Source organism: Bufo gargarizans, chromosome 5 (assembly GCF_014858855.1).
Source record: "Bufo gargarizans isolate SCDJY-AF-19 chromosome 5, ASM1485885v1, whole genome shotgun sequence".
In the NCBI taxonomy this organism is placed as follows: Eukaryota; Metazoa; Chordata; class Amphibia; order Anura; family Bufonidae; genus Bufo; species Bufo gargarizans.
In genome coordinates this window covers 123,891,576-123,916,377 of record NC_058084.1, presented here as the reverse complement: position 1 = coordinate 123,916,377, position 24,802 = coordinate 123,891,576, and the positions used below count along the sequence as shown (strand labels likewise).

Here is a 24,802-nt window from a genome sequence, read left to right as displayed (position 1 = left end):
GAATACTTCTGTTCAGTTTTTACAAAGGAAAATGAAGGAAAAGGACCTCAGTTAGGAAGGAAGACTAATGAATCTTTTGATGCATGTGTCTTTACAGAGGAAGAGGTTCTAAGTCAGCTGTCTAAAATTAATACAAATAAGTCACAGGGGCCTGATGGGATACACCCAAAGCTATTAAAAGAGCTTAGCGGTGAACTAGCAAAACCATTAACAGATTTATTTAACCAATCACTGGTAACAGGAGTCGTCCCAGAAGATTGGAAATTAGCAAATGTTGTGCCCATTCACAAGAAAGGTAGTAGGGAGGAATCGGGCAACTATAGGCCAGTAAGCCTGACATCAATAGTGGGGAAATTAATGGAAACCATACTTAAGGAGAGGATTGTGGAACATCTAAAATCCCATGGATTGAAAGATGAAAAACAGCATGGGTTTACTTCAGGGAGATCATGTCAAACTAATCTTAGATTTTTTTGATTGGGTGACTAAAATAATAGATGGCGGAGGTGCAGTAGACATCGCTTATCTAGACTTTAGTAAGGCTTTTGATACTGTCCCACATAGAAGGCTTATCAATAAATTGCAGTCTTTGTGCTTGGACTCCCATATTGTTGAATGGATTAGGCAGTGGCTGAGGGACAGACAACAGAGGGTTGTAGTCAATGGAGTATATTCAGACCATGGTCTTGTTACCAGTGGGGTACCTCAGGGATCTGTTCTGGGACCCATATTGTTTAATATCTTTATCAGCGAAATTGCAGAAGGCCTCGATGGTAAGGTGTGTCTTTTTGCTGATGACACAAAGATTTGTAACAGGGTTGATGTTCCTGGAGGGATACACCAAATGGAAAAGGATTTAGGAAAACTAGAGGAATGGTCAAAAATCTGGCAACTAAAATTTAATGTTGATAAGTGCAAGATAATGCACCTGGGGCGTAAAAACCCAAGAGCAGAATATAAAATCAGTGATACAGTCCTAACCTCAGTATCTGAGGAAAGGGATTTAGGGGTCATTATTTCAGAAGACTTAAAGGTAGGCAGACAATGTCATAGAGCAGCAGGAAATGCTAGCAGAATGCTTGGGTGTATAGGGAGAGGCATTACCAGTAGAAAGAGGGAGGTGCTCATGCCGCTCTACAGAGCACTAGTGAGACCTCATTTGGAGTATTGTGCGCAGTACTGGAGACCATATCTCCAGAAGGATATTGATACTTTGGAGAGAGTTCAGAGAAGAGCTACTAAACTAGTACATGGATTGCAGGATAAAACTTACCAGGAAAGATTAAAGGACCTTAACATGTATAGCTTGGAAGAAAGACGAGACAGAGGGGATATGATAGAAACTTTTAAATACATAAAGGGAATCAACAAGGTAAAAGAGGAGAGAATATTTAAAAGAAGAAAAACTGCTACAAGAGGACATAGTTTTAAATTAGAGGGGCAAAGGTTTAAAAGTAATATCAGGAAGTATTACTTTACTGAGAGAGTAGTGGATGCATAGACTAGCCTTCCTGCAGAAGTGGTAACTGCAAATACAGTGAAGGAGTTTAAGCATGCATGGGATAGGCATAAGGCCATCCTTCATATAAGATAGGGCCAGGGGCTATTCATAGTATTCAGTATATTGGGCAGACTAGATGGGCCAAATGGTTCGCATCTGCCGACACATTCTATGTTTCTATGTCAATGGTGCGGCGACTGTAGCAACGATGTGGACGGAGTACAATGTCCATTAGCCTTTGAAACGTGGTGGGAGCGCCAAGTAGACCAAAGGGCAATACCTTGTACTGATACAGACCCTCTGGCATGATAAAAGCCGTTTTTTCCTTGGCAGCCTCCGTCAAGGACACCTGCCAGTACCCTTTGGTGAGGTCCAACACAGAAAAATACCGGGTTTGGCCCAACTTCTCAATAAGCCCATCCACTCGGGGCATGTGATATGCGTCAAACTTGTTCAACCAACAAACTTATAGGTCCCTCAGGAGGTTGCGACGCTATATATAATATACTGTAAGGTTCAAAGGTCTCTAGGACCTAAGCGTAGCATTTGCAAACCTCTCTGACTAGTATTATATAAAACATAATTCTTTATTAAATACTCTTAAAATCTTAAAAAAATAAAAATAAATTCACAGTAGAAAATATGTATACAATGTAGGAATATAAACTATGTATCACTGAATAATTATCCTACTTAAAACTTAACTTTTAGTCATTATTAGTTAAAAATAAGTCCCACAAAAATAATGTGTATATTTATGATAACTGCATAGGTCAGATACTATGGACTTAAGTACAATAAGACACAGGGTAAATAAGCAAGTCTCAGTATGCTCGGATTTGGACCAGGGGTCCCACTCACGGTTTGATGATATTTTCGTTGTATGGAGATGAATTATACCACAACAAAAATAGACGTAGTAGGAAGGTCCATAGAGATCTTGATAAAAAAGTGTTGAGATGAACGGTTTTTCTGGTGCAGGGTAGGAAAAAGGCAGATGCTGGGGAGATAAATATCCCTACCAGGCTATTAAGATTCTGCCTAAAAGCGGAGAGGTCTCCTGCCTAAATGCGGGAGAATCACCTCAAAGGAGGCGACCCCACTTATCGACGGCTGTCCCTGTTGTCCTATCCCTAAAAATAGCTCCCAGTGTCTGTACAGCCAAAAAAATTAATTAAGAGATTTAGAATTCCCTCTGGTCCAAATCCGAGCACCTGAGATTGCATACTTACCCTGTGTCTTATTGTACTTAAGTCCATAGTATCTGACCTATGCAGTTATCATAAATATACACATTATTTTTGTGGGACTTATTTTTAACTAATAATGACTAAAAGTTAAGTTTTAAGTAGGATAATTATTCAGTGATACACACTCTTAAAATCTTATAGAACTCTTTGGGAACAAATTAAAATTCCTCAGGAATAGAGAGGTGGGAATTTATATTTTTTAACATTATGGATGTATCTTTTGTTTAGATACACTATATCCCGGTGGGGTGCCTGATTGCTTTTCAGGTCTCTCACCCTTACTCGTATGTTCTAACTATAAATGTCTGGATAGATTCTTCCACTCTGGGATCCCTACCTCTCTGACCTGAACGTTTAGATCGGCGTCTTCAGGGGGTGGCGTGCAGGTTTAACATGTGGGGGCGGTCCCTGGGCTTTAAACCCTCGGTTTCTGTGGGCGGGATCATCCATCACCATAAAAAAGTATTGCGATACACAATACCGCGCAATAAAAAAATAAAAAAACACCAAAAAAAGCAGCATTTCGTATTTTATGAAACATTCGGCCCATAATAGAACAGTCCTATCCTATTTTTTGGGGTGACAAGGTGACTAAAAAATGGCGAATGCTCACCGCATAGGAGATATTTTTTAATAATTGAATAGTTTGGACAGCGCTATGTAATATGTTTATATATTTATTGTTTATATATTTTATATGTAAAATTGGGAAAGGGGGGATTTAAACTTAATATTTTAGGGTACTTTCACACTAGCGTTTTTCTTTTCCGGCACTGAGTTCTGTCCTAGGGGCTCTATACCAGAAAAGAACTGATCAGTTTTATCCCCATGCATTCTGAATGGAGAGTAATCCGTTCAGGATGCATCAGGATGTCTTCAGTTCAGTCATTTTGACTGATCAGGCAAAAGATAAAACCGCAGCATGCTGAAGATTTGCCTGAATGCCGGATCCAGCATTTTTCCCCATAGGAATGTATTACGGCCGGATCTGGCATTCAAAATACCGGAATGCACCCGCACTAAATCCGGACCCATTCACTATGGGGCTGTGCACATGAGCGGTGATTTTCACACATCACTTGTGCGTTGCGTGAAAATAGCAGCATGCTCTATTTTGTGCGTTTTTCACGCAACGCAGGCCCCATAGAAGTTAATGGGGCTGCGTTAAAATCGCAAGCAAGTGCGGATGCAGTGCGATTTTCACTCATGGTTGCTAGGTTGAAAGTCTAGTCACTGTATTATTTTCCCTTATAACATGGTTATAAGGGAAAATAATAGCATTCTTTAATACAGAATGCTTAGTAGAAGGTCAATATAATAAATCCCGCTGCTGCAAGTTAGCCTCCACGAGGCCTTTCATGACTGCCTCCATTTTATCCGAGGACACCTTGCCGGCTTAATATAGGACATGCACTTGTGCCCAGAAAAAACAAAAAACTTTTCGGCCTTCAGGCTTACCTTACTGTGTTTGCCCACATCCAACACCAATTGTGGGGTTTTGCTCTGGTAAACAGACGCAGTACAGAGGCAATCACAAAGTCTTTAACTTAAACAGTTCAGTGTTTATTCACATTTAAGTCTTAGTGTTTGTTCACACCATGCAATGTCCATAGAGCAAAATATTCACCTGGTTAGCAGTTTTCCACCCGCAGTCCACAGCAGGCTTTAGGGACCTGTTTCCTGGCATGCAGCTCTCAGCCCTTTAGCACAGCACAACTTCACAGGTCCCAAAACACAGAGACTCCCCAGCTTCTCTGTCAGATGGAGGATAAACCACACACAACTGAGACTGCTGGCTGGGTTTTTTATATAGGCCAAAAAGACCTGGCCTGGAACGTGGGGAGAAACCACCCACCCAGCACTTTGGCTACTCCCAGTAAGAGCCGGCCTGGATCGGCTTTACAGCCATACTAACAAAAAACAGTGTCAGTCAGCACTAGCTGCCGCTGACCCTTAAAACTACCGTCTCTTACCTCACCGAGGCCAGGAATGTCAGTGACACATGCCTTCCATCAAAATTCTACATATTCGCCCACAAGCTAAAAGTAGGGATGGATCAGTGTCCGGTGCTATATTACTATATATTTTTTTTTTTGTATATTCGTAATATTCTAAAAAAAAGAATATATACCAATATAGCGAATATAAAAAAAAAAGAATTTTTTATAATAGTCGTCATTTTTTCCCCATCTGAACATGAATGATTCCTCCCAAGTTCTTGCTTGTGGGCCAATGAGTCATTGGCCCACAAGCAAGAAGCAGGGAAGAATCATGTTCATATGGAAAAAAATAAAAATAATATTCGTTATTACGAATGTACAGCAGTATATTCTAAATATTTGCGAATTCTCGACGTGCCGATATTAGAGATTAAAATTCGTAATTCGAATATTCATGCTCAACAGTAGTGAGAGCTAATAGAAAATCCCCAGAATGGTTGACCACTTTAAAATTAAAAACTGGCTACAACTTTGTCATACATGAACATTGTTCAATATTCTTGCAGGGTCAGAGTTACCATAAAGAATGTAAAAGATGATACATAAAATGTTAATCATTTCACCAGTCATAAAAATAAAACATGTTAACACACCTGTATTGTGTTGAGAATTTACTTCTTCCTCGTTCAAGAGCAAGAAGAAATCTTTAAGATGGTTTTATGAGAAGGTTTAGTACACAAAATGGTTTTTCCTACTTGTATAAAATTATGTATGCAAATTACTGATATGGTTTAAAAAGAAGTGTCCAACATTTTTTATTTCGTGATTTCATGAAGGTCTCACTTGTCAATGGATTTCCATGTGCTCCTAATACTTGCTTTTCTACAGGTCGCCTGTGGTCTGGTAAGAGAATCCCCTCTAAATGTAGAAGTACTTACGATGTGTCGCTGTTCCTCAAAAACATAGCATAGACTCAGAATATATCTAAAATTTATATTTTAAGAACTGACTACGGCAGTAATGCCAGGGCTGTTATATATCTCTATAAAGACAGAGCTCCTATAGAAGTGCAGGGGCTTTACTGTACCACCCTATGCATCAAATGTCATACATAGGCATACAGAGCTTTGTTTATATTATTTCATATTAATCTGACTCAAAAAATTGTTGCATGTTCTATTGGATGCTGTACATACAGAGACTTTAGAGGAGAATAGCTCTGTACATTAGCACAGAGTGGCGCATTGTGTGGTAAAAGAGCCATATGGGGCTTTCTGTTGTGCCATATAGCATGCTTTGCTCAAATGTTATATTCATACGCAGAACCATATAAGTTGATGGAATCCATATCAAGAATCTGGCACTGCATTATGGCGTCTTCTATTACGAGGGCACTATACAAACATGAACAGACTCTAAAGATGACCAAAATTGTAATACAAAAGTGGTAATACACATATTTTTATTTTATTTCAGCCTTTTCCACAAAAGCCTGGTGAGTTTGCTTGAATTTCTAAATTCTAATTTTAATATAGCAGCAAAAGTTTAGAGATGTTTTATAAAAACTAATACTACATATATCACTGGGTTTAAAGGGAATTCACAACTGGCCATTGCAATACAATACAATATTAGGTAAAAACAGCTATATCAGAAAGAGACCTTATTGTCTTCATGGTCATTGTATAAGATGAGGATTTCAAAGTAACAACTCTTCCAGAAGGTGGCAAACCTCCATTTTATTCTTTTCTTGACAAATAAGCCTCAAATCAGAGACATATCCTCACAAGCTTCTCCAACGTAAAAAGAAAAATCATGGGGCAACTGTAATACGTCCTTAAATATGTAAATAAAGCAAAGAACACAAAACAGCACCCCTCAAAAATGAATTTAAAGGATATTGTATATGGCTCATTCATTGTGTTTAGACTTTCTGCATGTTTAAAACTGCAGAGTTATCTACTGATTGAACCTGCTTGACCCCCTGAGTGTAGACTTCAGTTACCAGGATTGTAATTTGGGGAGGGAGCTGTGCTCTGCAGTAAAGTTCGCTTTATTTTCATTTGACCCACTAATACGTGTTGAGACATGACAGACTAATTATTTACAATTGGTCACTAGGACCAGTAATTGTCTCTGGGTTGACACGTATTATTGAAGTACTAAAAATTAACATTTATTACTTGTCCTTAAAATCTTAACTAGAACTGACATGATTAAAAATATCAGCCGTGTCTGCACTGTCAATGGTAATGATCTGAATGTTATTGTGAGACCACTAGAGGGCAATCTTCACTTGTGGCTGTCTGACTAACTCCACTATCTCCGCACAGAATCTCCCGTGCTCTATTTGGTGCACACTGTTTGTTTCACAGTGCGCTACCTGCTGATAGCGAATGCCCTCCTAGTGTTCACTTGTTACTTGTTAATGTATCGGAGCTCCTTGCTTTGCATGACACTGGCTGACTAAAATGTAACATGTATCACTCTCTGCCCCCCGACATGTTTCGCCAAACACTTGGCATCTTCAGGGGTATGGGCAGTGAAGTGACTTATTGGGCAGACTAGATGGGCCAAATGGTTCTTATCTGCCGACACATTCTATGTTTCTAAGTAACAAGTGAACACTAGGAGGGCATTCGCTATCAGCAGGTAGCGCACTGTGAAACAAACAGTGTGCACCAAATAGAGCACGGGAGATTCTGTGCGGAGATAGTGGAGTTAGTCAGACAGCCACAAGTGAAGATTGCCCTCTAGTGGTCTCACAATAACATTCAGATCATTACCATTGACAGTGCAGACACGGCTGATATTTTTAATCATGTCAGTTCTGGTTAAGATTTTAAGGACAAGTAAAAAATGTTAATTTTTAGTACTTCAATAATACGTGTCAACCCAGAGACAATTACTGCAGTAAAGTTAACTCCTTCTAATAATTTTAATAGTATGAGCATTTTCGCATGCCGTGATGCATATGGTATTTTTTTTGTGTTTATTTTTATTTTTATTCTGGGGAAAGAGGGAGATTTTAATTTTAATATTTTTGTATTTTTTTAAATATTTTTTAAAACGTATTTTTTAACTTTCTTTTACGCCTCCAAGAACCTAACTTCATGCAATCCTTAGACTGCCACTTCTATATATCAATGGAAATAAATCCAATGATAAATAGAACATTCAGTATATTCCAATTTAATGCTGCCACCTGCAGGCCTACATTGGAATATTCCTGTGAAAAGCATTGGAGCCTCAGCAGTCCCCCGCCTGTCACAGTCAACAAACGGCTCCCCTGATCACCGCATGGGGGAGCCATTCAAGGCCTGGAAGCACAGCGCTTCTGAGTTTTGTGCTCTCAGATGCCATGGTCACATTTGACTACGGCATCTGAGGGGTTAAATTCCTGCGATCAGCATTACCACCTATCACAGGCATTAGCCCCAAGTGTCTGCTGTATGAAACAGCAGAAACCCGGTGGCTATGGCACCCGCAGCACCCGACTTCTGCCGTACTATTACAACGGAGATCAGGAAAGGGATAAAGTGGTTGTACAGTATATATGTTTTTACCCCATAATTTGCGCCACTTTTGTCCATGAGCTGTGTTGCGGTGTTGCAGCTCAACAACTTAGAGTATTCAGGAAGTAATGAAGTCATGTTCCTCAATCAGAGACCTGGGAGTGGTAGGGCATATACTGTATAGCATATGCTAAGCTTTACCACAAATTAAAAAAAAGGACTATAATGTGGAGGAATGAAGCAGTGAAACTGTCCAGTTTTGGCAATATCTGTGGGTGTGACTAAGCAAATAAAAGGTGTAGTTATGCCCCAATACATACATCTGCTCAAGATGCCCATTTGATAATTTGCTATTTATATGGCAAAACCTTAAATGCACGACACAAAAAAATCCAGATTCTTCATGCCACAGATAATGAAATGTAAGTTTCATATTGTCATAAAGAGAGAGAAGGAAGAAGAGAGAGTGGGTACCTGAATTTAATCCACTGGCCAATTCAGCCAAATCGCATGCAAATCAAATTTCTACAAATTCGCTCATCTCGACTAAATACTAACCAACAGTTTCTTTATTATATTAAAACATATAGTTCCCTACTTTACATAGTATTTTATTAGAAAAACCTATAACCACCTGTAATTACCAAAGCAATTGTGTAACTTGTACAAAAGGCACGAATGTAGTTTGCATCACAGTTGTTTGACTACAGCGAGTTGACTTCAGTTCAGCTCTCTATCGTTTCTAAGCACATGCAGCCAAGAGTGGATTAAGCCTCATCTACATGACCAAATGTGCAGTGGTCGGGCCGCAGGGACGTGCGTGAGTGTGGTGGCCTCATGGGTGTAGTAGTTGGTACTCACAGTTTAGCAGAGCTGCCTGGACCAGCGTGCAGTAATGGGAAGGAAGGCATCAGGTTCCTTTGCGGCGCACTCTAGGTTTAAGGGGTTCTCCTGCTGGATGGTAGTGTAGGTGTCCTTGGTGGTATAGGGTTTAAGGTGCATGGAAGGTAAGGTCACTTAGATTTGTGACTTCAGAACTCTTGGGTGCAAATAGGTGATAAAAGAAAGAGGAGTCCACTTTAGTAAACCAATAGAACACTTTGCTTATCAGCTGCCTTGAGGTAGATGTATACATTCCACGACATAGACAGATGGTTGTTCTTTCCTCCAGATTAGAGATTAGTGAATCGAAGTTGACGAAGTGGAATTCGATCTGAATTTCAGGAAAAAATGTATTCACTCGGAATCCGAATTTCCTCACGCTTCGTGGTAACGAATCACATTTCTTCCTAAAATGGTTGCTGTACGTGTTAGGACTTGGAGCAAAGACTGTGATTGTCTATTGTTGTGACTTAGAGGAAGATCAGATAACATTTTATGACCAATTTGTGCAGAAATCCATATCATTCCAAAGGGTTCACATACTTTTTTTTGCAACTGTATACACTATAAAAGGAGAACAGGGTGCAATAGGAGAGTGTACAGCCTGGTTAATAGGAGTGATTCTATTACACCTTGCTGCACTAATTGGGGATCGAAATTGCAGTTATAATGCTGCTTTTAGGTTGTTTGCACTATATGATACATCACTAATTCCAGCAAACCTTGCTTGTGATTGGGGTGCAAGTTCTGTGTGATACAGCCACTTACAGGGTGTATTAATAGGAAAGATACGTACATCCTATTAGCCATTCTGCGTTAATTTTACATAGTTTTACTTCTTTGGGGGGGGGGGTGGTTTACATTGTTTATTTTATTTTTTGGGGGGGTGTATTAATAGGAAAAAGAATACGTCTTAATTGACCTTCTGCGGTGAATTGTGATTTTTTTTTTTGGGGGGGGGGAGTTTATTAATCAGAAAATAAAATATATATGTCATAATTGGCATTCAGCGGTGAAGTTACATTGTACTACAGCCATTTACGTGGTATAGAAAAAGGAAATATGTACTGTATGTCCCATTAGCAGTTCTACAGAAAAGTGAATTGTGATTGTTATATTTCTTTTTTTGGGGGGGGGGGGGGGCATAGTTATAGGAAAACTAATACGTCTTAATTGACCTTCTGCGGACTGCGGTGAATTGTTATATTTTTTTTGGGGGGAGGGTAGTTTATTAAATCAGAAAAATATATATGTCTTAATTGCCATTCAGCGGTGAAGTAACATAGTACTAATTTTAATTCTTTTATTGTAAAGTATGTCATAGAGACAGATGACAGGTCATTCAAAGGGAAAGGGCAGTGGGCAAAATGTTTCTGTCGCAGGCAGCAGAAGGGGGGGGGGGTAGCAGCAGGAGTCACAGCGAGAGGCCTGAGCTCCTGGTGTCATCTAGCGGTCATGTCTTGACCAGCAACCCAGCGGTGCATAAATGGTTGATTCGGTCTTCAACTTCGTCGCAAGTGACATCAGACACCCCCAGCCAAGAGTCTGTGGGTTCCTCTGACATGATGCTTAGTTGGCATGGCCCGGGAGCAGGCCCTGTGCCCCCTCCTGTCCTGAAACTTCTGCTGTCATTTTCAGTTCACTCAGAGCGAGAAGTATTATATGCCGTAGGCTCGGCTCCACTTTTCAGCGAGGACGAGTTACTAGAGGACAGTCAGCAGCTACTGCCCAGCCAAGATCTGGAGGAGACATCCGCTACTTCCTCCGTTAGGCGGGCAAGTAGTGATGATGAGAGTCGTGTGGGAGCAGGTGTTGCGAGCGGTCAGGCTCCTGAGACTGTTGAGGGGGACATCAGTGACGTGCAGACAGTAGCGGATGATGATCATAATGTAGCCGATCGCACTTGGGAGCCGGGTGAAGAAGGGGCTTCATCATCCTCATCATCAGGAGAAGAGGGTAGCAGCTTGTGCGTGAGGCAGCGGCTGAGCCAGCAGGGTAGCAGTGTGGCAGTGAGTCAGCAGGGTGGCAGCAGTGGTAGGTCGGGAGCCAAACATGCCCACTTTGCAGGAGCCTACCGAGGCAGGTGTAGCAGGAGTGTTGGGGGGAAAATGCCATACTCGGTGTAATGGCAATTTTTTGTTAGGCCGCCGGAGGAGGTGAACATGGCCATTTGCCGAATTTGTGGGCAGAACGCAAAAAGTGGCCAGGGTGCCAATGTTGGCACCACGGCCCTGCGTCACATGAAGCATTACAATAAAGTGGCCTGGGAGAACCATAGCTTCGATATGGTGGTCCAGCATGCCGCAACAACACCCGGTGGAAAGCACCCAATTTCATGCAGTCAAGGTTCCACAACCTCAGCCGAAGGGAGCTGTCTGTCCTTTCCATCATCTGCTGGTCCTGATGCTCCTGCTCCCCACACCAGCAACTTGGCCAGGTAACGCTGCTTTCGCCTCCAAGTTCTCAGGCTGCTGGTCCTGCAACAATGTCCACCTCTGCCTATCATCCTCCACTGTGTCCTCAGCCTCCACTGCAGGGACAATTCACAGTGCCCCTCCAGCATACTACATGTGCAGGGCACGGCGGTGTCATGCTGTTTTGCACCTAGTTTGCCTGGAACTGCTCCATTTCCTTCATCAAAGAAATCGAATCCTGGCTTTCTCCTTGACAACTCAAAATCGGAACCATTGTGACCGACAACGGGACGAACATGCCCTTCATGGCGCAAGTGTTGAATTTGGTTGTAGAGCGGTTCCTGAAGTCTTCACCCCATCTGCAAGACATCCTGAAAATGGCCAGGAAACTTTGTACGCACTTCAGCCACTCGGACACCACAAAGCACACCCTCCTTGAGCTGCAGCGGCAGAATATGCAACGTTTCCTCCTGTTGGAATTCCACCCTCCATATGTTGGACCGATTATATGAACAGAGAAAGGCCATAAACGATTTCTTATGACACAGGCGGACAGAGGTACTCCCCTGTGTAATTTCGATGTTAGCCAGAGGCAGCTCATGCGTGACACCTGCCATTTGCTCAGGCCCTTTGAGGAGGCCACTTTATTTGTCAGTCACCAGGACTACGGGATGAACAATGTCATTCCACTGATTCATGTCCTGGAACAGATGATGCTAAATCTGGCTGGCCAGGGGACAGGAGACGTGGAGACTACATCTCACAGCCACATGAGCCCTGTGGGGGCTGGACTAGAGGAGGAGGAGGAAATTGGAGCACACGCAATGTTTAGAGAAATGGGTGGTTTTTCTACACAGGGGACAGGAGAGGAGAAGTAAGAGCAGCCAGAGGAGCTACAGGGTGATGAGGAAGATGAGGCAGAGGACCCAGACACACTGTGGCAGTATGCAGTGGCGATGGAGGCAGGGAGTCCCTCCGAGTCACTTGCGAAAATAGCCCGATGCATGCTCACTTGCTTGCGTAGTGACAGCTGAATTGTCACCATTCGGCAGAGGGCTGACTACTAGCTTTCCACCATGTTAGACCCTTGCTACCGGTCCAAAATGGAAGCCTTTTTTTACACCCACTGAGAGGGAGGACAAACTGAACTACTATCAAGACATCCTATGTAGTCAGTTGGCCACTGCCTACGTATGTGCGCCATCGCCCATCCTCACGCAGCTATGACCAGGAGGGCCCTCTGTGCTCACGTTCCACTGCATGGCTGCTGGGGGGGCAGGAGCAGTACCAGCTCCATCAGCAGCTACCTCAACACTATGTCACTGGGCCACTCTGTGGTCTTCTCATGCTGCTGCCACTTCCACACTATGTCACTGGGCCACTTTGTGGTCTCCTCATGCTGCTGCCTCATCACTACTCTGTGGTCTCCTCATGCTGCTGCCACATCAAAATTCTGTGGTCTCCTCATGCTGCTGCCACATCACCACTCTGTGGCCTCCTCATGCTGCTCCCACATCACCACTCTATGGTCTCATCATGCTGCTGCCACTTCACCTCTTTGTGGTCTCCTCATGCTGCTTCCACCTCACCACACTGTAATCTCCTCATGCTGCTGCTACCTCAACCCTATGTCACTGAGCCATTTTGTGGTCTCCTCATGCTACTGCCACCTTATCACACTGTCATCTCCTCATGCTGCTGATACCTCAACACTATGTCACTGGGCCACTCTGTGGTCTCCTCATGCTGCTGCCACTTCACCACTCTGTGGTCTCCTAATGCTGCTGCCACCTCAACACTACTTCACTGGGCCATTCTCTGGTCTCCTCATGCTGCTGCCACCTCACCACTCTGTCATTGGGCCTCTTAGGATTTCTCATGCTGTTCCCACCCTCCCCACTCCATGACTGGGCCACTATTTTGCCTTTTTGGCCTGGTTGACATCATCATTTATTTGACCTTTCTTCTGATCTGTCAGAAGGAAGGAAAAATGAGATGCACAACAAATCCTGTCTATGTAGCAGCTGTAAGGCCTGTATGACATGGCCCCTATTTTGCATCAGAATTGGCTTATGATTTGGTAGCCTTAAGCAGGAGTGTGTACCAAACACAGAAGACATTCAAAAATTCCATGTGTCATCTCTGTTTTGGATCCACTCCTGGTTTTTTTGGGCTTTAGCAATACTGATGGATTACTGACCAAATGCTGACCGAGTGAAGGCTCAACAGACAGGATCCTTTTTTTGGGGTTATTGTTCTGACGAATCAGAGGAAGGGCAAAATAATCAGTGACGTCAACACAAACTTACTGCTGACACCCTCTCCACTCTGTCGGGGGGGCTCTACTTGTATAAGCGTTTAATAGAACAGGTTCTGTAGACATGTATGTGGAATCAGCTTACGATGGTGTAAAGGAAGTGCACCTCTTCTTGACGCTAACATCGACCTGTAAGATTGAGTTCATACTTGAGTTATTTGGTCAGTTTTGGCCCCATAACTGCCCAAAAAAGTGAAGTGTGCAGTGATTCTAAGAGTGACGCCTGTCATCTGCGTGTCATACTGACTCACAGTATTGTTTCACTACCACAGCAGTCTCTCTATGCGTGTTACTTCAAGGCACAGTGTTCTACACCACTATACAGTCTCTCTGCAGCCAGGAAATAGCTGTTTTTTAACGTGATTTGCCACCGAAAATTCGTCAAACTAACAAAACTGGCCAGGAAGCTTTGCAATCACTTCAGCCACTCGTACACCGCAAAGCACACCCTCCAAAATCCTCCTCCAAAATGCATTCCGTTCCATTCTCATACCGGAGAGCAAACCGCAGCATGCTGCAGTTTGCTTTCCATCCTGGGATGCGGAGCAAAACGGATCCGTTTTCTGTGACACAATCTGACACAATAGAAAATGGATCCGTCCCCCATTGACTTTCAATGGAGTTCATGATGTATCCGTCTTGGGTATGTTAACTCCTTAATGACTAGGCTCATTTTCACCTTCAGGACCAGGCCATTTTTTGCAAATCTGACCAGTGTCACTTTATGTGGTGATAACTTTAAAATGCTTTGAGTTATCCAGGCCATTCTCAGATAGTTTTTTCGTCACATATTGTACTTCATGACACTGGTAAAATTGAGTTAAAAAAAATCATTTTTATTTATAAAAAAATACCAAATTTGCCAAAATTTTGGAAAAATTTTGAAATTTCCAAGTTTCAATTTCTCTACTTCTCTAATACATAGTAATACCTACAAAAATAGTTATTATTTTACATTCCCCATATGTCTACTTCATGCTTGGATCATTTTGGGAATGACATTTTATTTTCTGGGGACGTTACAAGGCTTAGAAGTTTAGAAGCAACTCTTTAAATTTTTCTGTAATTTTCAAAAACCCACTTTTCAAGGACCAGTTCAGATCTGAAGTCACTTTGTAAACTGATTTTACAAATTTTGTTAACCCTTTAGAATTAATGGAAAATAGAGATACAATTTCAAAATTTCACTTTTTTTGCAGATTTTCCATTTTAATAATTTTTTTTCCCAGTTACAAAGCAAGGGTTAACAGCCAAACAAAACTCAATATTTATGCCTCTGATTCTGTAGTTTACAGAAACACCTCATATGTGGTTGTAAACCACTGTACGGACACATGGCAGGGCGCAGAAGGAAAGGAATGCCATACGGTTTTTGGAAGGCAGATTTTGCTGCACTGGTTTTTTGACACCATGTCCCATTTGAAGCCCCCCTGATGCACCCCTAGAGTAGAGACTCCCAAAAAGTGACCCCATTTTAGAAACTACGGGATAGGGTGGCAGTTTTGTTGGTACTATCTTAGGGTGCATATGATTGTTTGTTGCTCTATATTACACTTTTAGTGAGGCAAGGTAACAAGAAATAGATGTTTTGGCACAGTTTTTATTTTTTGTTTATTTACAACATTCATCTGACAGGTTAGATCATGTGTTTTTTTTTTATAGACCAGGTTGCCACAGACGTGGCGATACCTAATATGTATACTTTTTTTTATTTATGTAAGTTTTACACAATGATTTCATTTTTGAAACAAAAAAAATCATATTTTAGTGTTTCCATAGTCTGAGAGCCATAGTTTTTCAGTTTTTGGGCGATTATCTTAGATAGGGTCTCATTTTTTGAGAGATGAAATTACTGTTTGATTCGCACTATTTTGGGGTGCATATGACTTTTTGCTTGCTTGCTATTACACTTTTTGTGATGTAAGGTGACAAAAAATGGTTTATTTAGCACCATTTTTATTTTTTACAGTGTTCATCTTAGGGGTTATGCCATGTGATATATTTATAGAGCCGGTCGATACGGACGCGGTGATACATAAATAAATAAAAAGTATACATATTGGGTAAGTTTTACACAATAACAGCTTTTTTAAAACAAAAAAGATTATGTTTTAGTGTCTCCATATTCTGAGCCATATTTTTTTTTTTTGGGGGGCGATTGTCTCAGATAGGGCTCATTTTTTGCAGGTTGAGGTTACGGTTAGATTGGTACTATTTTGGTGGGCATACGCCTTTTTGATCGCTTGCTGTTGCACTTTTTGTGATGTAAGGTGACAAAAAAATGGTTTATTTAGCACAGTTTTTATTTTTTACGGTGTTCATCTGTGGGGTTAGGCCATGTGATATGTTTATAGAGCCAGTCGATACTGACGCAGCGATACCTAATATGTCTCCCCCCCCCCCTATTTTTTTTTTACCAATTTTACTTATTTGGGGAAAATGATGTTTTTGTTTATTTTTACTTGAAACTTTAAATTCTTTTGGGAGAAAACTTTATTTTTTTCAACTTTTTTTCACTTTATTTTTTTCAACTTTGGGACTTCAACTTTTGGGGGTCTAATCCTTTACAATGCATTCCAATACTTCTGTATTGGAATGCATTTGCTGTATGAGTAATACAGTGAGTATTACTCATACAGCTTCCGGCATGTGAGATCCAGGGGGCTGGATCTCACAGGCTCGTCACAGGAAGGCAGTGCTGATGCCTCAGGAAGGCATTGCATTGCCTTTCATGCCATCGGGTCCCCCCTAGAGCCCCACGGGGACCCGATGACACCGCCGCCAGCCGCCGCTGCAACTTAGAAAAGCCTCAAACCGTAGGTCTGAATTGACCCGCGGTTTGTGGCCATCACCAACATGGGGGGGGGGGTCACGGGACCCCCCGTGCATTTAGCCAAGGTGCCTGCTGAATGATTTGAGCAAGCACATTTTTCCGATCACTGCCCGCCATGGACATCAGGGCGTACCTGTACGCCCTGTGTCTGTAAGAGATTAAAGATAATACAACCGAATCCGTTCATAACGGATGCATATGGTTGTATTATCAGTAATGAAAACGTTTTTGCTGAACCCTGTCGGAACCAGTAAAAACGCTAGTGTGAAAGTGGCCCTATCCTCTACTCTGCTCTACTTTAAGAGATTATGATCCTGAATACAGATGATTGATAGGATCTTCAGCTGAATGTAGGAATGGAGTTCATACGGAGATAGCTGAAGTAAAGAGAGGACGGACAAGACATACTATGGTAATGTGGGGCTGTGGTAATGTAGCCTACTGCATAAAAGTGCTGCTGCTCATTAGTGACACTCCTCACCCTCTGTCCCCTCTGTACTTCATGTCTCCTTATGCCCTCCATTCCTACAGAGATTCAGCTGAAGATCTTATCAGCTGTATTCAGGATCATAATATCTGATGAGTACAGCAGATGGGAGGATGAGGCAGCTCTATGGCCTCTTTCACACGGGCGTCATGTTTTTTGCCCGGATAAGATGTGGGTGCGTTGCTGGAAAATGTGCGATTTTGCCACGCGAGTGCAAAACATTGTAATGCGTTTTGCACACGCGTGAGAAAAATCGGCATGTTTGGTGCTGGGTAGATTGTATTATTTTTCCTTATAGCATGGTTATAAAGGAAAATAATAGCATTCTTAATACACAATGCATAGTACAATACGGCTGGAGGGGTTGGAAAAAAAAAAAATATGGAACTCACCTTAATCCACTTGATCGCGCAGCCCGGCTTCTCTTCTGTCTTCTTTCTTCAGGACCTGGGTAAAGGACCTGTGGTGACGTCACTGCGCTCATCACATGGTCCATCACATGATCTTTTACCATGGTGATGGATCATGTAATGGACCATGTGATGAGCGCAGTGATGTCATCACAGGTCCTTTACCCAGGTCTTGAAGAAAGAAGACAAAAGAGAAGCCGGGCTGCGCGATCATGTGGATTAAGGTGAGTTACATTTCTAATTTTTTTTTAACCCCTCCAGCCCTATTTTACTATGCATTCTGCATTAAGAATGCTATTATTTTCTCTTCTAACCATGTTATAAGGGAAAATAATAATGATCGGGTCTCCATCCCGATCGTCTCCTAGCAACCGTGTGTGAAAATCGCACCGCATCCGCACTTGCTTGCGATTTTCACGCAGTCCCATTTACTTCTATGGGGCCTGCATTGCGTGAAAAACACACAAAATAGAGCTTGCTGCGATTTTCACACAACGCACAACTGATGCGTGAAAATCACTGCTCATGTGCACAGCCCCATAGAAATGAATGGGTCCGGATTCAGTGCGGGTGCAATGCGTTCACTTCACGCATTGCACCCGAGCGGAAAACGCGCCCTTGTGAAAGGGGCCTATAGCTTCTAAAGTAACTTGTCCTGCTGTGTGATTAGGACAGGTTTTGTGTTTACTAATACAGGGGTGTGGAATTCCTATCGCCCGACGCCCGGGACATGCAGTGACGGGCGCTGGGCAGGTAGTTTGTGCAGGTAGCTTAGCCCTGCGGGCAAGTAGCAGGGCTGACTGATCCGATCCGTTTGAAACGGCTCAGCTCAGTCACACAGACAATGCAGAGACTCTGGCAGCAGGGAGCCTGAGGGAGGGACGGGGAGGAGCGTAATATGATCTTAGAGTGGAAGCTGGCTTCTGCCAGCCCCACCCCTCCCCGCCCACCAACCAATCAGAGCTGAGGGGGCGGGGCAAGCACACTAGCAGCTCTGTCTGAGTCACACAAGTGCAGGGAGTCTAAGAATAGAAATGAATCGAATGAGTCACAAGTTAAAAGAATCTAAAGATCCGACTTAGGCCCCATGCACACGGCCGTGTTTCACGGCCGTATGCGGGCCGTGGAACCGCGGCCTGGATCCCTCCTGAGAGCAGGAGCGCACGGCGTCACTGGTTGCTATGACGCCGTGCGCTCCCTGCTGCCGGCACAGTACAGTAATACACTGGTATAGATCATACCAGTGTATTGCTGTATAGCGGCGGCAGCAGGGAGCGCACGGCGTCATAGCAACCAGTGACGCCGTGCGCTCCTGCTCTCAGGAGGGATCCAGGCCGCGGTTCCACGGCCCGCATACGGCCGTGAAACACGGCCGTGTGCATGGGGCCTTAGTTTGTGACTCATTCGATTCGTTGAGTTAAAAGAGCCAAGAGCCTCAGACTGTAGAACAGTTAAGGGATAGGAGAAGTGACAGATGACACAAGAGTTTAGATTACAGGTTGCATTAAATTAACCCTTTAGGATCAAATTGGCTTGTCAGGAGATATATATGTTAAAGGCATCTCATTCAGTTAAAGGGCTTCTGTCACTCCACTAAACTCATTATTTTTTTTCGGTCTCCCTACAATCCTTATGCTGCGATTTCTTAATATATATAGCTATTACACTGTTTGGTTCAGTAGTTCTATCAAAAAACTGACTTTTATATTATGCAAATTACCTCTCTAGCAGCAGGTAGGGCGGCTACCTGCTGCTAGCAGCCGCATCCTCCATTCATAATGACGCCCCCTCCTCATGTTGATTGACAGGGCCAGCGGACGCGCTCGTCCTCTGACTGGCCCTGTCTTCGTTTTAAATCTCGCGCCGGTCTTCAGTTGGCGCAGGCGCACTCAGAGGAGGACGCTCGCTCAGCCGCTCCATCCTCAGCGCGCCTGTGCCGATGACGTCACATGTACACCCGGCGCAGGCGCACTGAGGATGGAGCGGCCGAGCGAGCGTCCTCCTCTGAGTGCGCCTGCGCCAACTGAAGACTGGAGCGAGATTTAAAACGCAGACAGGGCCAGTCAGAGGACTAGCGCGTCCGCTGGCCCTGTCAATCAACATGAGGAGGGGGCGTCATTATGAATGGAGGATGCGGCTGCTAGCAGCAGGTAGCCGCCCTACCTGCTGCTAGAGAGGTAATTTGCATAATATAAAAGTCAGTTTTTTGATAGAACTACTGAACCAAACAGTGTGATAGCTATATATATTAAGAAATCGCAGCATAAGGATTGTAGGGAGACCGAAAAAAATATATATGAATTTAGTGGAGTGACAGAAGCCCTTTAAGTAGCTATATAACTAAGGGTGGGTTCACATCACTTCACTTGGTTCATTGTACTAATATCAGTGTCAGACTGTTGTCACTGTGGGTAACAATGCACATTGCACACCACAGTGACAGCTTCTGACTCCTGTCCTGCGTCCTCCTGTCCGGCCTCAGCTTCCCTTCACTATCACTATAATAAATCTCTCTTCCAGATCCTGACTCACTCATTACTAATTAGAGAGCTGAAGAGCCGACTGCACTGAGTCAGCAGCAGCAAGTGATTGTGAATCGACTGTATAGCATCTGCGCATGCGCACCGGCACCTAGAGTCTTCGGTTCACTTGCGAGTCAGCTCAGCAGTCAGTGACTCAGCAAGTGAACCGAAGATCCGATTCATAAATCGGTTCATTTGAATGAGCTGATTCAAATGAACCGATTCACCTAAAAGATCCGAACTTCCCATCACTTGTTATCAGCGCTCCTGTGCAGGCCGGAAGTCAGCTCCCAGCGGAGGCACACGTTAGTCAGCGGCTGTAGTAGGAGCTCCTGTCATGGTGGCAGCCCGTGCCGTGATAGATAGCCCAGCAGGTAGTGTGTGTGGTGACTGCTCTGGGTCAGCTATGCTCTGCTGTCAGGCTGCTGCTCTGCTTCTTCTCCCTGGCATTGAAGTGTCAATAGGAGTGCTGCCAGGTTCCAACTTCCAGCCACTCACCCTCCATGAATAGGGGGGGACTTCCCCATACTGGCATGTACATTAAAGGGATTCACTGGCCCAGTATGGCATGTACATTAAAGGGATTCACTGCCCCAGTATGGCATGTATATTAAAGGGATTCACTGCCCCAGTATGGCATGTATATTAAAGGGATTTACTGGCCCAGTGTGGCATGTACATCAAAGGGATTCACTTAAATATGGTTTTGATTTAAAATTACTTTTTGTATCAGGACAAGTAGATTGTCATGAGGGACAAGTAGATTGAGACCCCGCTTTAGTCCTTCGACAAGTAGTTGTCCACACCCCTGTAATAGGACGGCAGCCATTTTATTTTTCCTGATAATTGCTACCCAGTCAAAATGAGCCATTATAACTAATGAAAAGTATTGGAATATATTTACAATTAAATAAAAAATATTTTATAATTTTCTGTAATTTTATTTTCTGAATTCCTGGAGAACCCCATTAAAACATAAATGCAGCTCTGTGGCTCTAAGTCACAAGTAGCCCACTACTCAAGTGTCCCTTTAGTGCCATCCAAATAGTAATAATGCTCCCTCTGTAAGATTCCGCACAGTAAAAATGGCGCTTTAGTGCCCCCACATAGTAATCATGCCACCTTAAAATGCCCCAATACTACAAAATTATATTCAAATAGAAGTCTTTTTAGTACTACTCAAACAGCAGGAATGGGCGGTAGATGAGCAGGAAATATTTAATTTGCCATGACAACCTATTTCAGAGATGACTTGATTTTTGATGGGCAGCAGCCTTTTTTTTTTTACATTGATATAATTTTTACACTTCCCTTTGCAGAAGATGTCAGACTTCTTCCAAAACATACGGATATTCCTGGCATCAATATAGGTATGTAAAGCTGACATGTAAACCTGTCATTAGTTTATTAAATTATGTAAAACTAATTACATTTTTTTTTTTTGTTCGAAGCTGCTGGGTTGAATTTATTTGAAGGTGACATTAAGCAAGATTCAGTAAGTACTGATGTTTTATTTTATATTTTTGCAACTGTGTGCAATCTGTCAGCTATTCATACTATATGTAACCCTGTTATATTATATATATATAATTCATGCTATATAGTGCTGTCTAACACAAAAAAACACATACCTTTCTTAGTATTATTCGCATTTCAGAACTGCAGAAAAATAACGTTTATTCATATTCAAATGAGTTCTCAAAGTTCCCCAGCTGGGAGTGTACAGGAACGCCTAGGAATGCCTTCTGCCAGGGACAAGGCCGAGAGACAACTCTGACCGGTGGGGCAGAGTTGGAGGATAGTGGTGTCACAGTCTAGAGGGCAGACTGGAAGACCAAAAGGAGATACAAGGAACAAGCAAAATAGCGGGCTTGGGCTCCTATAACAGTTATACACGGCCCACTGGGCACTTTGAGACTAGTGATGATCGAGCATGCTCGGCCGAACACCTGTTTGGCTCGAGCATCTCGATGCTCGGCACACGGCGGTACTCGTCCGAGTCTTCTTCCCACACGTTTCTTGGCTGCTAAGCAGCCAATACATGTACAGGGAGGTACTGGCATGCACTGTAATGCTGTAGCCATGTTGGCTGCTGGCATTACAGTGATTGGCTGGCCAGAATGCGTCATCAGGTGCTATAAAGCACCCGATGACACGTGTTAGGCTCAGTCTTAGTCAGGGAGAGCTGAGCATAGGAAGGGAAAGACAGTGTACGGAGTGTTATTGGAAGATTTTTATTACAAAAACTTTTCAGAGCCCCCAAAGTCCTTTTAAGGACTATTGTGTGTGACAGCAGCAATAAATATTTTTAGCGTATCCTGCACTAAATAGCGTCTAATAGGCCGCTGCGGACAGTTAAATTATCCGCGCCACATCTACTGTGTAAAGTGTGCGCATCCCTAAAATGTCAGTGACATCAAGTGTACTTTTTCCGTAGAGGGTGTCCACTGCGGACAGTAAAATTATCCTCGCTACATCTCCTGTGTAAAGTGTGCGCATCCCTAAAATATCAGTGACATCCTCTGTACTTTTTCCGTAGAGTGTGTCCATTGCGGACAGTTAAATTATCCTTGCCACATCTCGTGTGTAAAGCGTGTGCATCCCTAAAATATCTGTGAAATCCAGTGTACTTTTTCCGTAGACAGTGTCCACTGCGGACAGTGACATTAGCTGCGCCACATCTCCAGTGTAAAGTGTGCTCATCCCAAAAATATCTGACATCCAATGTACTTTTTTCGTAGACGGTGTCCGCTGCAGACAGTGAAATTAGCTGCGCCACATCTCCAGTGTAAAGTGTGCGCATCCCAAAAATATCTGACATCCAGTGTACTTTTTCCATAGACGGTGTACGCTGCAGACAGTGACATTAGCTGCGCAACATCTCCTGTATAAAGTGTGCGCATCCAAAAAATATCAGTGACATCCTCTGTACTTTTTCCGTAGAGGGTGTCCATTGCGGACAGTTAAATTATCCTCCCCACATCTCGTGTGTAAAGCGTGCGCATCCCTAAAATATCACTGAAATCCAGTGTACTTTTTCCGTAGACAGTGTCCACTGCGGACAGTGACATTAGCTGCGCCACATCTCCAGTGTAAAGTGTGCGCATCCACAAAATATCTGACACCCAGTGTACTTTTTCCATAGATGGTGTCCGCTGTGGACAGTGACATTAGCTGCACCACATCTCCAGTGTAAAGTGTGCGCATAAAAAAAATCTGACATCCAGTGTACTTTTTCCGTAGACAGTGTCCGCTGCGGACAGTGACCTTAGCTGCGCCACATCTCCTGTGTAAATTGTGCGCATCCCAAAAATATCTGACATCCAGTGCACTTTTTCCATAGACGGTGTCCGCTGCAGACAGTGACATTAGCTGCGCAACATCTCCTGCATAAAGTGTGCGCATCCAAAAAATATCTGTGACATACAGTGTACTTTTTCTGTAGACGGTGTCTGCTGCGGACAGTGACATTACCAGCTCCACATCTGCAGTGTAACGTGTGCGCTTCTAAAATCTATCTGTGACATACAGTGTACTTTTTCCGTAGACGGTGTCATCGTTTATGGTTGGAACTACAACAGTATCTGATCGTCTTCGAACCTCCGATTTTCATTTTTTGATTAATGAAAACATTCTTGCGCCAATCCCAGAATTTCACCTCTAGCGGCGGAATACGGATGCCCCCAGCCGTCCCTCTTAATCATGGCCCCAGTTCCGAAAACCTACAAAATAGAACTATTCCATTATTGCTAGCTGAAGTATTCAGGCGACCCGGCCTGCTTTAAATACTGTCATTTTTTTTAAATGGTCAGCTAAGCAGCAGGCACTCTCCCATAATTTTTTTAATGGTCAGCTCAGCAGCAGGCCCTCAACCGTAAAGTTTTAGAGGGTCAGCTCAGCAGCAGGCCCTCGCATACTAGAGGGTTTGATCACCTGCAGGCCCTCGCATATAATTTTTTAGAGGGTCAGCTCACCAGCAGGCCGTCACCTATAATCTTTTACAAGGTCAGCTCACCTGCAGGCCCTCACCTACAATCTTTTAGAGGGTCAGCTCACCTGCATTACCTAATAGGTAATTTGGACTCATGCTGCCTTGCTTGGAAGTGGTAGCCGTAGCTGTTTCTCAGGCTCCCACTACGGAATCAAACCCCGATTCCCCGTACCCGTGGTCACCGAGGTTGGCGCTAAAAATAATATCGAAAGTTGATAGGGCAGACATCCGAATGGATCGTCGACGTCACGGGGACGTGCGATCAGGCCCAGGCTATCTAGAGTCACCAAAGCGTCAGCAGGCCCTCACCCCTAATGTTTTAGATGGTCAGATCAGCAGGCCCTTGCTCCTAATGTTTGAGGGTCACCAGCAGGCCATCAATCATAATTTTTCAAATGTGTGTATGATACCCTCCTTTATGCGTAATATGTAATATGTTGGTGATATATATGCAAATAAAATAAATAGCAGAGCTGCTGGGTCTTAATGCATTAGCTCTGCCTGTGTAAGATGCAACCCCCTTCCCTTTTCTCCTATGAGTGCCCCAGTTACAATAGAAGAGTGCAAAATAAAAAATTTAAGCGTGAGGACGTTTTATGACCTCTTGAGGAAAATATTATGAGGCATATATATCTAAATAAAAATAAGTTGCCCTGTTCACATGAGACTTTACCTATTATATCATTTCAAAATGACTGACAAAATAGGGAACATATTTTAATAATTTATTGTGGTGTCCA

At 43.2% G+C, this 24,802-nt stretch overlaps 1 protein-coding gene across 1 annotated transcript in view; it reads left to right on the top strand.

The window, feature by feature from the left end:
• The window catches only part of LOC122939334 (meprin A subunit beta-like), a 149,096-nt gene that overhangs the window by 21,313 nt on the left and 102,981 nt on the right, over positions 1 to 24,802 (top strand). The window contains exons 3-4 of the mRNA XM_044295403.1: positions 21,391 to 21,441; positions 21,523 to 21,566. Coding sequence (XP_044151338.1) covers positions 21,391 to 21,441; positions 21,523 to 21,566 — 95 coding nt within the window. The remainder of the gene's footprint in view (positions 1 to 21,390; positions 21,442 to 21,522; positions 21,567 to 24,802) is intronic.